At 45.4% G+C, this 18254-nt stretch overlaps 1 protein-coding gene across 2 annotated transcripts in view; it reads right to left on the bottom strand.

Moving 5' to 3' along the window:
* LOC111771846 (receptor-type tyrosine-protein phosphatase eta-like) overlaps window positions 1–18254 on the bottom strand; it is a 146192-nt gene that overhangs the window by 31321 nt on the left and 96617 nt on the right. Inside the window, exon 1 of one of the 2 annotated variants that reach the window (XM_023634723.2) lies at window positions 748–843. The exons of the other annotated variant lie outside the window; for it this stretch is intronic. Coding sequence (XP_023490491.2) covers window positions 748–828 — 81 coding nt within the window. The 5' untranslated portion in view covers window positions 829–843. Of the gene's footprint in view, window positions 1–747; window positions 844–18254 lie in introns of those variants that run through there. 2 annotated transcript variants of the gene reach the window in all.

Below are 18254 nucleotides of genomic sequence, written 5' to 3'. Positions count from 1 at the left end.
TGGGATTTTCAAGGCGCAAAAATGCATCTTCTTCCTCCCATCAGTAGGTGGCAGTAATCTTTTTTTTTTTTTTTAATCATATGACACACAGCTTTGGGAAGAATGAATGTTTGAAACAGAGGGACCTTAAAGATTATTTAGGTGACGTCTGTCATCTCTAGATCCCTGGGGTCCTCAAAGATATTCATCATGATCCATAAATTTTTTCCTCATACTTTAAAAGCCTAAAAGAATCCAAGGTTGTGTGTTCTATTGTTTAGTAAACACACCTTCTTGGTTAACGGGATTTTTCAAAGTATGGTCCTCATGAAGGGAATCATCAAAAGGTACTCTACTGGAAAAACTGTCCTCCAACTTCCCATCACACTTAGAATAAAAGTCAAACTCTGAGCCACATTCTCCACGGCCCCTCTAATCTCATTGCCTCCTCACGCCCTTCACAACATTCTGAAAGCTGGTTTCCCCTTTTGAGTCTTTACATATTTATTTCCTTCTTCAAAAACACTCCGCCCAGATCTTTCATGGCATGGCCTAAAATGCCACCTCTTTGGCGAGCCCTTCTCCAACTAACCAATGGAAATTAGCGCCCCTCACTCTCCATCGCATCACTGATATGCTTTCTCCTCAGGAGTTTCCTCAGTTACTCTCTCTCCTCCAACCAAAATGTACACTCCACAAGAACAGAAGCCTCGTCTATGCCCCGTGCACACAGTAGGCACTCAATAAGTGCCACTGAAGGAAAGATACCTGGAGCCTGATTATCCAGCCATATTCCTCCCACTTCTCCGGCCACTTGCACTTATCAAGTGGAGAAGATGAGGACGACATTTCTTCTCATCTCATGAGTCAGGTAGACAGAAGGAAAGGCCTGCTCCCCATGCCATCTCCCAGTGGCCTAGGCACCAGCCTTCAAAGGAATCCAGGCCGCCTCCTTTCTCCTCGCTCCCTAAAAGCTTTGGGGGCCAAGTCCTGTTGGTTCTCCTTTCCTACCCACCCCTCACTCTCGAACTTTCCATCCCCACCGCCCCACTCTACTGCAAGCCCTCATCATCCCAGATCTAAACTTGCTCAGCTCATCTTCCTGCCTCCCCGCTGCCCCTCAATCTATGCTATGCATCAGTGCACGTAGTCCAGGATGGACCACAGGGGAGAGAGAGAGAAACGAGGAGTCGGTTGCTAGGCAAGTAGCTCAGGAGAACAAACCTTTTTTCTTTCTTGCCCAGTAGTTGGAAAACATTACACTACATAACCTAGTGACTCTAGGACGGCATGTCCCAGCCCCTTGCAATGTTATTATCTCTTTGTAAGCACATCTACGTGTTGTGGCCTCAATTGGAATCCATTCATTCATCCATCCATCCACATATGATCTGAAAACATTAAAGGTCTGGGCCCCGCCCCAAAACTGTTTACAGGAAAGTAAAGGAAATGACATGTGTAAGTAATTCAAAGTAAAAAGCACTGACATTCATTCAACAAGCAATTCACGAGTGTTTGCATGTACCAAGCGTCATGCTAAAGACCTAGAGCTAATGCAGACAGCCTCCGCGACACGAGGGGCTCATGGCTGAGGGAGGGAGGAAGGCAGGTGAACCAAACCACAGGAGGACAGACGGAGAGTGCCCCTGGGTAGGTGCACTTCAGCCTGAGTCCTTTACAGTCTTAGACGCAGCAAACACGGACGGGCTGATGATCATGACATGGGACAATGTGTCAAAGAGCACTGAGTTCTCGAGATGAGAGTGCAAGGATCATCGTCATGGAGACAAAGGCAAGTTTCCAGAGATTGAAATCCCAGCTTTGACTCTATGTTCTTGATGCATTTGACCCGATACGCACAGGCGCTGACTCTGCCAGGCACCATTCCAAGTGCTTTCAGATATTAACTCACGTAACCCTCAAAACAACCCTAAAAGGCAGGCACAGGTCCCTCGCGGGCTGGTGAGCTGCGGGGCCCGGATTTGAACCCAGGCCGTCTGACTCCAGAGTCTGTGCTCTTAACCACTGGCTCCGCTACCTCCCAATGTAACACAACTGGCAAGAAACGTACTAGAACTTAGAGAAGGTTTAAAAATTAATCTCAAAAGATATTATCCTTTCTTCTCTCTACCCTCCAAAGAATCCAGCAAGCAAAGTAAGAGCGTTCTTTGACAAATGCGGGTACCGTTTCTCCTAGCAACCCTCCCACAGAGGCCCCATGGGCCACACCAACACACCAGCCTGGGCCTCCTTGAGGCTCACCGTGAAACAACAGCCAGAGGGCTAACACACTGGGTCACATGGCTTCACACCGTTCTGGGCCTCACTGCACCATCTTTTCCCTCTTCTTGACTTCACTGAGTCTGACTCCCCAAACAAAGCATCAACATTTTGATCCTTGCCTCAGGACCCAGACTAAGACATGAAACAAGGAGACCTAAGAGAAGTCTGCCAGGGGGCTCCTGGGGATGAGCTTCCTCACTAATAAGAGGAACACATAGGAGGAAATACCACCCTGCTTTGATGGACTTTATCGGGTCTGCCCAGGATGCCTGGAGCTGCTGCAGCCACTCTGTGACAAGGAGGGGAGAAATCACCCACCTGCTGAGGATGGCTGATGAGGGGAAAGAGGGAAAACATCTGGATCTGTCGTCCAGGGTCACTGAGCCTGTCAGGATGCAATGCAAGTTCAGGGCCACTAGGCCCCCCAACTCTTCCACTGACCAGAGGAAAAAGGACCCTTGCAAATGACATCCCACAAGATACCTGGCATGGGGGACACTTCATAAGTACTTATTAAAAGAATGCAATCAACAGAAAGCTCAACTTTCTAAGGTCAGCTCAGAGCCCAGTGGTGTCTGGGAGTGAAATGGCAGGAAACCAGTTTCCACAGATTCATACACTAAGCACCAAAGTTAACCAACTGCAAAAAAGGAAGTTGGGGACAAGTTTCCAGCAGTGACAGCTAAACATGGTGACGAGAATAACCCCAGCTCCTTCCCTGTCTTAGAAGACTCAAAAAGGCACTCGTGGTTGTTTATCAAAAAGGATTGCACAGAAACCATCCTGCTTGCACACGCCCTTCCAAAATTGGTCGCTAAGCCAGGGCTCCACATCCTGTAGGGAAAGAAGCCAGCACTCCACAGACTCCATCTCATCTAATCCTCACAGCAACCCTGTAAAATAGGAACTATCATCCCCACTTTACAGAAGACACTGAGGGTCAGAGTTCACAACCCAAGTTCACAGAGCTGAGGAGGTTCCTGGCTAGTATAACCTTGCCCCAGGCACAGGAGAGAGAGATGAAAAGATTTGCTTCAGGCTGGAGATCAAACCAGCCCTTTCCACTCTCTACTTCCCTCTGGGCAGAAATTAAACCAGAAAAAGGATGCAGAACTAAGCCCAGTGCCAGGGGCACATCAGGTTCCAAGGTCTGTTCCCTTCTCTGTCCAAGGCCCCCAGCCTTTTCCCTCCCAGCTTCAGGAGACCCAGCCATAAGAGGGTTATGAATGAGCTGACCCTGTGGCTAGAACTCAGGGGTCACCAGCAGCCACAGCCCCTAGACCCAAACTGACTCAGGGTGCAGTGTTTGCATAAAAGGCAGCGGGTGTCGAAGCAGCATTATTCACAATAGCCAAAAGGTAGAAACAACCTAATTGTCCATCAGCAGATGAATGGATAAACAAAATGTGGTATATCCATACAATGGAGTACTATTCAGCCATAAAAAGGAATGAAACACTGATACACTCTACAATGTGGATGAAGCTCAAATACATTATGTTAAATGAAAGAACTCAAACACAGAAGCCCACACCTGGCAATTCCATTTAAATGAAATCTCTAGAATAGGGAAATCCATAGACACAGAAAGCCCACTAGTAGTTGCCAGAAGCCAGAAGGGGGAATGGAGAGTGATTGCTAATAGGTCCTGGATTTCCTTTTGGGTAATGAAAAAATTGAAACTAGGTAGAGTTGGTGGTTGCACCACATTGTGAATGCACTAAATGTCACTGAACTGCACACTTTAAAATGGTTAATTTTGTGTTATGTGAATTTCACCTCAATTTTTCAAACAAAGATAGTAGGTGAGTCACTGCAAGCTGAGCCACCGGGAGAGAAAAGGGGAAGGAAGCTTCCTGAAGGAGGAACACGAACAAGAGGAGGGGTGGGGTGGTAATAAACCAGGAGGCTTTGAAAGGTAGATTTAAACAGTCAGAGAAGCATGGGCTCTGGATTCAGACTGCCTGGAAGAAATGAATCAGTGCCACCATTTATGGGCTGTGTGACTTAGGGCAGAGAGCTTAACCTCTCTGTCCCTCAGTGTCTACATCTGTAAACAGGGATGATAATCATACTTGCCTTGTCATGGTGAGGATGAAACTAAATGGTCTATTTAGCTGCTATTGCTATCCATCATCATCTTTAAATCTTCACAGCAACTCCGCAAGATATTTTTATCCCCATTTTACAGATGACAACACCAAGGCTTAAACCCTAGTGACAAAACCAATGGGCAATCTGAAACTCATACTCTCTAACTCAGTTGAACAACTCAGTTACAGAGGCGGGCACTGAGGCCCAGAGACAAGAAGTCGCTTACCAAGGACACACAGCCAGGGAGGAAGCACCAAAACCAGAACTGAGGTCTTGACCTCTATCTTGACCTCAACCACTCTAACCAAGCTTCCCCGATCCCTTCTGTCCTGGAATGCAGAACTGGATAGGGTACTCAAGGCTCACCTCACTTCTCAACTACTCCCTGCAAAGTCACCCACACAGACGAGCCAAGGCTTCTGCAGGCCGCCAGCACTGCACAAAAGGAGCAAACACTGAGATGAGAGATGAAGCTCAGTGACTTAGGAGGAAGACACACTGTCATACACAGAAGGAGGATGATACTGTCCTCAGCTCCGCCAAGGACTTCCAGCAACCTAGATCCCCCAGGTGCAGTAGAGACCCATTGGTCAACCAGATGGCCGGGTGTGAACGGCGCCCGAGAACACCCAGCCTTCACAGCAGAGTCCTCTCTCTCCTCTTCTCTGCTCCTCGCTGTCGGGACTTCCAGCCTTGTTCATCGTTCCCCTCCCCCAGAGGTGTGTTCCTGTTTCACAGCCTCCTTTTGTTATGCTGATGAGCAAAGTCCTCTCTCCCCATTTTTGGGAACCACCACCAGTCCTGAAACTGTGGCTCCAGTCACAAGGTTCCTCCTCCAGGCCCCAGAGAAAACAAGACTGTTAACAGTGCCCTCCATGCCATCCCAACTGGGCCAAAGCTGCGGCCATTACATCCGTGGTCCACTCTGAAGGACGGATTTTTCCTCGGCAACACCTAAGTCACAGGAATCTCACTAGCGGCATCTACCTAAAAGTTCTAAATTTTCCCCAGTTCCTCCGCATGTAAACACTACTCCTACAGACACACCAAAACAGACACACACATTCTCGTCTCTTCTCTCCAAGTCCCTCCATGACTGCCCCATTCAACCCATCTCCCAGTCTATAAACTTCAGAAGGACCTCTGCGTCCTCTCTCCCTTCATCCTTCATGGACACACTCAGTGGCCAGGTCCTAAAGATGCTTCCTTGTCCAATGCACCTTCCAACTTCCCACTACCTTCCTGTGGCCGCTGTAAACCAAGCCCTGAGAACCCCCAGCCCTAAATAACAGAAACAGCCTTGTCCTAGGGCTGGGAAAGACTCAGGCCACTTCCATTTTTATTTTTTGAAGCTCAGCACACACACAAGAGAAACTAAGAAGCGCGAGAGCAGGGTTCTATCGGCCACAGTATATTTTTGTTTCAGTCCTGTCAGAGTATCGCTGTGACTCCATCTATAATTCCTCATTTAGAATATAAAAGGCCAAAACCCAAATTGAGGCCTTTCGTGAACGCCACAGGAGAGAGCCAGGCGCTATTCCCCCATCCACATACCTGGCTGCCTCTCTTCTCGTCTCTCCCTTCAACACACAGTGAAAGATAAACATGATCGCTAGATTACTCTTTCTAGAACATGCTAGTATTTGTCCGATCCTGGCAGGGACAGAAGACACACCCAATAAGGGTAACAGGAGAGTTTAAAAGGCTCTGTTTACAAGGATGTAGGTGGGGTTACGGGAAACCAATAAAAGAGGGGCAAGAATCCTGAGGCAGCAGCAGTGGAAAGGCGGAGGAAACAGGCTGATGGTACCTCTCCTTCATCTCCTTCTGGGGCTTCCTGCTGGGCCCGCCCAATGGGAAGCCAGAGGTCAAGGGCACCCACTGGCACAGACCGTAAAGGTCAGCCTCCTCCTGATGGGCAGAGCAGGGTGGAGATGGGTGGGCAGGGGTCTTCAGGGGCACACGGAAGATCCACGTCACATCCCCACTGAGAGCCTGTGAACCTGGTTGGCGTGGCCCAGCACAGTGATCAAAAGGTTTAGGTCCAATGTCCCCCAACACTCATGAGCGCTGGGATTTGAGGGTCTCACCAAGCTATCGGGTTGATCAATTATAAAAGGGCGGAAGGACACATGCAGTACAGATCCCGCGTCTGAGTTCTCCTGAGGCGCAAACAAAACAAGGTTCCTATATAATCAGCCTAATGGCCCTCTTCCTGCCTCACCAGTCCTCCAAAACTGCCACTCTTCAGCTCACTTGATGACCTTCCGCGACCGCTCCAGCTCCCAGGGGCTCTCAGGCTCTGAGCCCCTCTCAGTCCATGCCTCTCATGCCTTTTTCTGCGGCCCTGCACCGCACGAGGCCCTTGGCGAGGTGCCGAAGATCCGAGGGCACTTCAGGTGGTTCCAACTCTCCAAGAGCTCACAGGCAAGAGAAGCACCAAAGGACACGACAGTGCAATGAGGAGAGGCAACCAGGAGCACCCAGCGGAACAGGCGGGAGTGCCCAAGGACATGGAGCGTGGGGACAGGGAGGGAGGGGCTCAGGGGGCTTGAGGGTAATGTGCAGAAGAGTGGCAGAGAACACCACCTGAAGGGTGACACCAGGCGGGACTCGAATGCTAGTTGAGTCTACTTGTTCTAACATTGACTGAGCTGTTAACTACTGACCCATCACTGTGCTTACAGGTGTTACATTCATCATCTCGTGTAAGCCTGACGACAATCCCAGGAACCAGGAACTGTGTTTACCCCCATTTCACAGATGAAGAAACTAAGCCTTGGAAAAGCAAAGTTCCTAACCCAGCATCCTACAGCTAGCAAGTTTAAGATTCTGGCCCAGGTCTGCCTGACTCTGAAGCTCTTGGTGTTAACCACCCTCAAGGGACTAAGCTGGGGTGTCCCGGTCAAGTACCACTGAGGCCATGGAACCCAAAGGTGATTCCAAGGCTGTTGTCACAAGCCCCTGCCTGCCCCGGGCCTTGGGGACAGGTTCTCTCAACCCATTTAAGTTGACGGAACTAAAAAGGCTTCCGCACTGTTCTCAAAAGGAGCGGAATTTGAGGGTAAATTCACAGAGCAGCCCGGATTTTGGTAAGTGACAAAGCTTAAGGTTTTCTATCCACGGTCGGCTTTTAGGGAAGGGGAATAAGTGACTGAACAACACAATGGATAACAATAGACTCTTTATCCTTCTAAAACCAAGCCCACACACCATATGACAATAGTTATTTTTACCCACTGACGTAATTGACCAAAATGTGAACCGCTTCAAGCAATTTTTAAAATCAAATAGCATTTTATGGGATTTGGTGCATGTGCGCATCTCAGTTCTCAAAGGCAACATTCTTGCTAACTCTCATTTATCTCCTTTGTGAAAATTATCCAACAGCTCCCATAAAACTGAGCCCTGAAAGGTAAATCATTGATCACGAAAATGGTAGACAGGGTGAGCTCTCCCTCTGAACCCAGAAGCCAGGCAATAAATACCTTTATGGGAAACTTCCCAGAAGGCAGGTGTGGCATTGTGGAGTAGCCTGAATATCTGGCACCCATTTCCACCCTAGAGTCCAAAAGCCAGGGGACAGGCAGGTCAGCAGGCAGCATGGCAAGCCGTACCTCCAGCACAAGACACGGGGCAAAGCAAGGTGAGAATGGGCTGGCTTACTCTGCCCCATTTGCAAATAAACGACTCTGAATGTGAAGTCATCAAAAGGGACAGTGGAGAAAGGTCAGCATAATCCATAATTCTGTGCCCCCAAAAAACCAGGTGAGGCTTCGATGCAAGGGATGAGCAATAACCACTATGCTGGTTCATCTCTTCCCTCTCGGGGCAGCTGGAGGCATGATGAATTCTTGCAAGCATGAGGAGAAAAAAGTAACCAGAGGGGCTATTTTGGTGAAGCTGTGTGAACTTTGAGATACAGGGCTGAGGATGACCTTGGAAATCCCAGACCAGAAGTTTCCATGGGTATTTTTAGCAGCAGAACTCTTTTTTCAAAAAGAACCTTACGAAGAACTACATTTACAGAGTTCCACATTTCATACATATCAATATACGTATGAACGCATTTGTGTGTATGTGTATACTGGGATGAAAGCAGTTTCTTCGTTAAAGTTCAGTCTACTTTGTTCTTACTGAAAATATAATTGATGCGTGAACAAGTTAAGACACTGGGAGTCTCAAAGGTATTGAAATTTGGTGTAACACATCTTTGGGCAAGTGTTTTCATTACAATTTCAAACACAGTCAAATTGGAGGGAGGGCGTGGGTGTTTTTAATGAAACTCAAAGTGAAGATTTATGGAACCCCCTGACGCGCCTCAAGGAACAGGTTGAAAACTAGTGACCTACCCACCCTTTGACTTTATGAAGGAAGAAAGTGAAGTCTACAGGGTGCTTCAGCAACTTGACCCAGACCACCCAGCTCTAAGACTAAGGAGACGAAAGCATAAATCCACGGACTCCTCAGCAGAGGGTCAGCGTTGGCAAGCCCCAGGCCCCTGTCTGAACCACACTGTATAATAAATCTGGGGGTCCTAAATTGCAGCTCCATTGTCCATATCTAGCCCACTGACATGTGTTAACTCAGTTTCTTTTATTTACCTCCATTAGAACACTATCATATTTTTCCAAATTGAGTTCTTTTTCCAATTTTATTGAGGTATAATTGACAAATAAAATTGCATATATTTAAGATATACATTATGATGCTTTGCCACAGTATTTCTTTTTTTTTTTTTTTTTTTTTTGAGGAAGATTAGCCCTGAGCTAACATCTGCTGCCAATACTCCTCTTTTTGCTGAGGAAGATTGGCCCTGACCTAACATCCGTGCCCATCTTCCTCTACTTTATATGTGGCACGCCTACCACAGCATGGCTTGCCAAGTGGTGCCATGTCCACACCCGGGATCCGAACTGGCAAACCCCAGGCCGCCAAAGCAGAACGTGCCCACTTAACCACTGAGCCACCGGGGTGGCCCCTGCCACAGTATTTCTTAAAATCTTAAGTAAATATTTAAAAATTAAAAGATAGATCCAACAAAGGGTTAACCTCCATAATATACAAAGAACTCACACGGCTTAATAACAAAAAAACAAACAACCCGATCAAAAAATGGGCAGAGGACATGAACAGACATTTCTCAAAAGAAGATATAAATATGGCCAATAGACACATGAAAAGATGTTCATCATCGCTAATCATCAGGGAAATACAAATCAAAACTACACTAAGATATCACCTTACACCCGTTAGATTGGCAAAAACATCCAAAACCAAGAGCGACAAATGTTAGAGAGGTTGTGGAGAAAAAGGAACCCTCATACACTGTTGGTGGGAATGCAAACTGGTACAGCCACTATGGAAAACAGTATGCAGATTTCTCAAAAAGTTAAAAATAGAAATACCCTATGACCCAGCCATCCCATTACTGGGTATCTATCCTAAGAACCTGAAATCGGAAATCCCAAGAGTCCCTTGCACCCCTATGTTCATCGCAGCATTATTTACAATAGCCAAGATGTGGAACCAACCTACCTGCCCAGAAACCGATGATTGGATAAAGAAGATATGGTATATATACACAATGGAATACTACTCAGCCATAAAAAAAGACAAAATTGGCCCATTCGCAGCAACGTGGATGGACCTCGAGGGTATTATGTTAAGCGAAATAAGCCAGTCAGAGAAAGACGAACTCTATATGACTCCGCTCATAGGTGGAAGTTAACATATTGACAAGGAGATCTGATCGGTGGTTACCAGGGAAAAGAGGGGGTGGGGGGAGGGCACAAAGGGGGAAGAGGTGTACCCACAACATGACTAACAATAATGTACAACTGAAATCTCACAAGGTTGTAATCTATCATAACATTAATAAAAAGAAATTAAAAGATAGCATTTTAAAAATCTTGATTTTTAGCTTCTCACAAAGAAAACCAAACACACACACACATACAAAGAAGCCCTGGCTTTCTTAGCTGGCCACGTTCAACCAATTAATGGGATCTGAGTGTCAGCTCCCCGTTTCAACGGGGTAAGCGCTTAGAGTTCACCACACTCTCTAGTATTGTCACCTCAATGCTGAGGACAAGTGGCAGTTGCCAAAAAGCATGGCACTCACACTGTTCATTTTCTCTTTCAAACGTGAGCATCTGAAAGAGAGAGGTGGTGTGACTTTTCATTCGTTGGCTCATTCCATTTCTTTATGTTCCCAAATACCCTTGAAAACATTTGAGTTTCTGACCTTTGATCGAAATGCACCTCGCAAAGTTTATGGGTTGCAATTATTAACGAATTGTTTACTTTCTAGGTTTCTCTCCTAGGAAGAGATCTCTGGCCAAGGTCAGATGTGAATAATGTGCACAATGTGAATATGAAATGCACTGCTTTGCCTGTCCCTAAATTCTCCGCTCATCCTCTGACCTGCCCTCCCACGCCACCTCCACCCCACACAGGAGCAAAACACAGGGGAGAGAGGTCTGATTCTTCAGCTGAAAACTTTAATTTCCTGCACTTGAATCTGAATAATAAAACAATTCCATAAATGCCACCAACTCCCTCCTGTACCGCTCATCCACCCTAGAGCACAGATAAAAATAACCAAAGGGAAGAGGAGAGGGATGGAATCAGCTCAGTCTAAGGAAATAAGAGGCTATCAGAAAATGGACTATCTCATCTATGAGATTCCTTATACAAATCTCATGGCAACCACTAAAAAATAATCACAACAGAGACACAAATGATAAAGAGAAAACTAAGAAAGGAGTCATAGAAAACTACCTAACTGAATTGGCAGTCCAAAATACATGGGATGAGAAACAAAGGAAATGCAGAAGAACTGGAAAATGAGTGATAAAATGGCAGCATTAAGCCCTCTTATAGTAATAATGACTCTAAATGTAAATAGATTGAACTCTTCAATCAAAAGACATAGAATGGGGGCCGGCCCAGTGGCGCAGCAGTTAAGTGCACACGTTCCGCTTCGGCGGACCAGGGTTTGCCAGTTCGGATCCCAGGTGTGGATGGGCACCGCTTGGCAAGCCATGCTGTGTTAGGCATCCCATGTATAAACTAGAGGAAGATGGGCACAGATGTTAGGTCAGGGCCAGTCTTCCTCAGCAAAAAGAGGAGGATTGGCAGCAGTTACCTCAGGGCTAATCTTCCTTAAGAAAAAGACACAGGGTGGTGGGATGGATTTAAAAAAAAGACTCCTGGGGCTTGCCCCGTGGCCAAGTGGTTAAGTTCACACACTTCACTTCAGTGGCCCAGGGTTTCACCAGTTCGGATCCTGGGCGTGGATCTAGCACCACTCATCAAGGCATGCTGAGGCAGTATACCACATAGCAGAGCCAGAAGGACCTACAACTAGAATATACAACTATGTACTGGGGGGCTTCTGGGAGAAGAAGAAGAAAAAAAAGAAGATTGGCTCAGGTGCCAATCTTTAAAAAAAAAAAAAAAAACAAGACTCAACAATATGCTGCCTCCAGGAAACACAGCTCCAAAAACAAACACAGGCTCCGAGTGAAGGGAGAGAAGATGATACTCCAAGCTAATGGCAAACTAAAGAAAGCAAGCGTTGCCATTACTTATACCAGACAAAGTAGACTTCAAGATAAAACAGGTAATGAGAGACAAAGAGGGGCAGTATATAATGATCAAAGGGACACTCCACCAAGAAGACATAACACTTATGAATATATATGCACCCAAAGTATATAAAGCAACTATTTGCAAACCTAAAAGGAGATATTAATAACAACACAATAATAGCACCTTACATCCCACTTACAGCAATGGATAGATCATCCAGACAGAAAGTCAACAAGGAAATAGTGGACTTAACCAAAAAACTAGACCAGATGGACTTTATAAATATATATAGAACACTCTACCCAAAAAAAAAAAAGCAGAATACACATTCTTCTCAAGTGTGCACGGAACATTCTCAAGATAGACCATATGTTGGGAAGCAAGGCAAGTCTCAATAAATTTAAGAAGATTGAAATCATATGAAGCATCTTTTCTGACCAAAATGCTATGAAATTAGAAATCAACTACCGGAAAAAAGCTGGGAAAGGGACAAAGATGTGGAGACTAAACAACATGCTACTGAACAACCAATGGATCATTGAAGGAATTAAAGGAGAAACCAAAAAACATCTGGAAACAAATGAAAATGAAAATACACCATACCAATGCATATGGGATGCAGCAAAAGTGATCCTAAGAGGGAAATTCATAGCATACAGGCCCACCTTAACAAACAAGAAAAATCTCAAATAACCAATCTTACATGACACCTAACAGAACTAGAAAAAGAAGAAAAAACAAAGCCCAAAGTCAGCAGAAGGAGGGAAATACTAAAAATTAGGCAGAAATAAATGAAATTGAAACAAAAAAGACAGTAGAAAGGATCAATGAAACAAAGAGTTGGTTCTTCGAGAAGATAAACAAAATTGACAAACTCTTAGCCAGACTCACCAAGAAAAAAAGAGAGAAGACTCAAATAAATAAAATTAGAAATGAAAGAGGAGAAGCTACAACAGATACCACAGGAATACAAAGAACTATAAGAGACCACAATGACAAACTATACGCCAACAAATTGGACAATCCAGAAGAAACAGATAAATTCTTAGACTCATACAACCTCCCAAAACTAAATCAAGAAGAAACATAGAATCTGAATAGACCAATCAAAGCAAAGAGATTGAAACAGTAATCAAAAACCTCCCAAAAAATAAAAGTCCAGGACCAGGTGGCTTCTCTGGAGAATTCTACCAAACATTCAAAGAAGATGTAATACCTATCCTTTTCAAAGCCTTCAAAAACATTGAGGAAGGTAGAACACTTCCCAAGACATTCTACGAGGCCATCACCATCCCGATACCAAAGCCAGACAAGGACAACACAAAGAAGGAAAATTACAGGCCAATATTGCTGATGAATATAGATGCAAAAATCCTCAACAAAATATTGGCAAACTGAATACAGCAATACATTAAATAGATCATACACCATGATCAAGTGGGATTTATACCAGAGACACAGGGATAGTTCAACATCCGCAAAGCAATCAATGTGATACGCCACATTAACAAAATGAGGAATAAAAACCACATGATCATCTCAATAGATGCAGAGAAAGCATTTGACAAGATCCAACAGTCATTTATGATAAAAACTCTCAATAAAATAGGTATAGAAGGAAAGTACCTCAACATAATAAAGGCCATATATGACAAACCCACAGCCAACATCATACTCAATGGGGAAAAACTGAAAGCCATCCCTCTGAGAACAAGAATGAGACAAGTGTGCCCTCTCTCGCCACTCTTCTTCAACATAGTACTGGAAGTTTTGGCCAGAGCAATTAGGCAAGAAAAAGAAATAAAAGGAGTCCAAATAGGCAATGAAGAAGTGAAACTCTCGCTGTTTGCAGATGACATGATTTTATATACAGAAAACCCTAAAGAATCCATCTGAAAACTATTAGAAATAATCAACAACTACAGCAAAGTGGCAGGGTACAAAATCAACTTACAAAAATCAGTTGCATTGGGCGCTGGCCCCGTGGCTGAGTGGTTAAGTTCGCGCACTCCGCTGCAGGCAGCCCAGTGTTTTCTCAGTTCGAATCCTGGGTGTGGACATGGCACCACTCATCGAGCCACGCTGAGGTGGCATCCCACATGCCACAACTAGAAGGACCCACAACTAAGAATATACAACTATGTACCGGGGGCTTTGGGGAGAAAAAGGAAAAAATAAAATCTTTAAAAAAAAAAAAGGAGAGGAACTGAATAGATATTTTCCTAAAGAAGACATACAAATGGCCGACAGGTATATGAAAAGATGCAAATCAAAACCACAAAGAGATATTACCTCACACCTCTTAGAATTGAGTATCATAAAAAAAGATGAGATGCCAAGTGTTGGTAAGGATGTGGAGAAAAGGGAACCTTTATTCACTGTTGGTGGGAATGTAAATTGGTGCAGCCGCTATGAAAACCAGCATGGAGGTTCCTCAAAAGATTAAAAATAGAACTATCATATGATCCAGCCATCCCACTTCTGTGTGTTTATCAAAAGGAAATGAAATCAGGATCTTGAAGAGATAGCTGCACTCCCATTTTCATTGCAGCATTATTCACAATAGCCAAATATGGAAACAATCTAAGTGTCTGCCTGTCGATGAATGGATAAATAAGGTGTAGTATAAATATACAACGGAATATTATTCAGCCACGAGAAAGAAGGAAATCCTGCCATTTGCAGCAACATGGATGGACCTTGAGGGCATTATGCTAAGTGAAACAGTCAGACAGAGAAGGCAAATACTATATAATCTTACTTATATGTGGAATCTAAAAAAGCCGATCTCACAGAAATCGAGAGTAGAATGGTGATTGCCAGGGGCTGGGGGCTGGGGAAAACGGAAAGGAGGTTGGTCGAAGGGTACAAGTTTCTAGTTATAAGATGAGTAAGTTCTGGGGACCTAACGTATGGCATGCTGACGATAGTTAGTAACACTGTATTATATACTGGAAGGTTGCTAAGAGAGTAGATCTTAAATGTTCTCACCACCATCACAAAAAAAAGAAAAAGAAATCCTTCTGGGAGGTGATGGAGGTATTAACAAACCCTATGGTGGGAATCATTTGCAATATATTGTGGAAGCATTTCAATATATATGTGTATCAAATCATCATGTTGTACCCCTTAAACTTACAGTATTATGTGTCAATTATATCTCAGTAAAGCTTAAAAAATTTAAAATTAAAAAGAAAGAACTAAGAGCCACCATTTACTAAGTGCCTGCGCGTTCAGGGCCAGCTCCTCATGGAACCCAGCCCTTCCCCACCCCACCCAGCTGGGTGTATCTACAATCTTTGCCTTCCTGCTTTCCAGTCTCCCCCACCCCCCCTCCTTCCTCCCAGGGGAGGAGAGAACACCAGACTCCAGATTCCAGCTTCACGAACTCTGCCTTCAACTGACCACAAAAAGCTAAAGGATCTTTCCCTATCTATCCACTCTGGCCAACAAGCCAAGAGCAGATCCTATCTCAGAAGCCACAAGAGGCAGCGAGGATTTCAACAGACCCAGATGCTTTCCCGCCCTCAGAGAACCCTCCTGAAGTAACCCCGTGTTCTTCCAAGGCTTCGCAAACAGAGTTCCCATAAGCCAAACCACCACCCCACTGATTCCCACTACGCTGTGGAATTGAGGAGGGCGGCGGACAGGCTGGGGCAGAGAACCAACAGGACTTGGAGTCAGGTCTGGATTTAACTCCTGGCACCACTACTTATTAGCAAGGAGTGTGAAGGCCAGTGACCTCACTTCTTGAGTTCTTTCACCTGTTAAATTATAATCTACTCTGCCGGCCTCATGTGGGGATTAAGCAGCATATAGTTGGTGCTCTGTAAATAGCAGTGAACTCAGTCATCAAGGTGGGAGAGCACGGCATCTAACAGAACTCGCTCTGGGGTCCAACTCTATCAGCTGGGTGAACCTGAGCGAGCTGCCCGTCCTCTGTCAGCAATAACAGGACCTCCCTGAGCAAGGGTGGGGTGAAATATTGATAAGTACTGATGCTAAGAGATGGATATTTGGGGGTTCATTTGTGTGCCTTTAATAATTTTCATAACTAAAAAAGTAAATGTTATACACATTATTTACCCCATAGGATGGCTCTGACAAGTCTTAAATGATAGGATCCATATGAAGCACTTACACAGTGAGTGCACAGTAAATGTTACGTATGACTAGGATTACTATCACTAGCAGGAGCTGGGACAACAGGTTCAAGAAGTGAAGCATAGGGAGGGGTGAGCTGTCTTGCAACAAGACCAAGGACAGGTGGAACCAGAAGGTATTTCTGCTAACGCGAAGCAGGAACAGCAGAGAAGGGCGAGTCAGCATCTTGGATGCTGTTGCACGATGAGAGGAACTTGGGCTCAGACTCTCAGACTGGCTGCATTCTTGGGTCCCACTGCCCATCACAGCCAGAGCTGCATTGAGACCACCCTGCATCAGCCCAAGGGGAAAGAGGCTCTCTGCAAACCCTCGGTCAACTCCACTCCCCTCCTTGCCGGCAGAGTCGGCCCAGTTCAGCTGAGAGCACAGGACTGAGGCCCACAACCCCCGGCATACCAGGACAGACTCAGGGTGGGCTCAAAAGTGACAGGTGGTGGTGACAGGTCAGTTCTTAAACAGACTTTTCTGCCTACAATATTCCCTTCCAATTTAAAGTGCACCACTGACAGATCCAGACAATACAGGAAACTTCAACCGTTCTCCCAATCAGCTTTTTTTTGCTGAGGAAGTTTGGCCCTGAGCTAATATCTGCCACCAGTGTTCTTATTTTCACTGAGGAAGACTGGCCCTGAGCTAACATTCGTGCCCACCTTCCTGTATTTTATATGTGGAACACCTGCCCAGCATGGCTGGATAAGCGGTGTGTAGCCAGGATCCAAACCGGCGAACCCCGGGACGCCGAAGCAGAGCCCACGAACTTAACCGCTACATCACTGGGCTGGCCCCTCCAATGCGCTTTTTTTAAACTATTGTTTAAATCTAAATACAACCACTACCATCAAGAATAAAAACAACAACCAAGTTTCAAGCCAAACCCTACCACCGTCCTAAGAGACCGACCTTTGATAAAATGGCACCTTGGCGACTCACCCAGGGAAGGGGCTCCTCATCTAGTGACGCCACAAAATGGACACTTTTATTTGACATCCAAGCAACAGAGAGAGAACTCCGAGTCATAAAATACAGGATTATTGGAAAGCTGGCTCAGCAGAGTCTGTCCACGAATGGTGAAGAAAGCTGTGGGAGGCGGCAGATGATTTTCAACATCTCATAAAACCTAATGAATGCCCTAAATCAGAGGTCGGCGAACTATTTCTGTAAAAGGCCAGACGGTAAATATGTCAGGCTTTGCAGGCCAGACGGCTCTGCTGCTGTAGTGTGAAACCAGCCACAGACCACGTGTAAGCTAATGACTGTGGCTGTTCTCCAATAAAACTTTATTTATAAGCATTAAACCTGTATTTCAGATCATTTTCACCTGACATAAAATATTATTCTCCTCTTGACTTTTTTTCTCCCAATGATTTAAAAATGTAAAAACAACTCTTAGCTCACAGGCCATCCAAAAACAGGCAGCGGCTGGACGTGGCCCACAGGGCCATGGTTCATCCACAACCGCCCTCAATCACATGTTTACCCTGGACAGAGCCACAGGCCCAGGCCTGCAGCCAGTCAGAGCAGGAGCCTGTGGCCCAGGCCTGGTTCTGTGTCCTGGTTCTGACAATTACTAGTTTGAACACTAAGCTGAAGTTCAATCTTCTCCTCTGAAAATAAGGATGACGACAGCTCCCTCCCCGAACAATTAAGAGAATTAAATGAAATAATGTCTGGCACACGGCAAATGTTTGAGAGGATAACTCTATTATTATTGCCATTGTTTCTTTGCTTTTGGCTAGATTTCAATCAACTCGGTTTCAGAACACAGGATCGCTCAGTGCTGGTCTGCATTTGGAAGTCTTCAGCTGATAAGACAGAGAAAGGAACAAAATTTTTCTTAATGAATACAAGGTATTGGAGAGATCAAATAACTTGCAACATGAGTCCATTGGTGACAGAGGATGGTGCCTGGCGGTCAAAACACAGTGGCCACAGAGCCACTTCTCAGAGCCGCCCCTCTGGTACCCCGTACATCTACAGTCTGACCCTCTCTGTTAGCACGTAGCCTAAACCCACTTATCTCTTCCGCGTACCGCCCTTATCGCTCCAGCTTCACGATAAACTCTTAAGGTGGGGAGAGTCACACACTCCCTGTCCACCGTGCGCAGCACAAGGCCTTCTCTGTCACATGCTCATCCAGC

This window comes from Equus caballus, chromosome 12, assembly GCF_041296265.1.
Source record: "Equus caballus isolate H_3958 breed thoroughbred chromosome 12, TB-T2T, whole genome shotgun sequence".
Classification (NCBI taxonomy): domain Eukaryota; kingdom Metazoa; phylum Chordata; class Mammalia; order Perissodactyla; family Equidae; genus Equus; species Equus caballus.
This window is presented reverse-complemented; position numbering and strand designations above follow the sequence as displayed.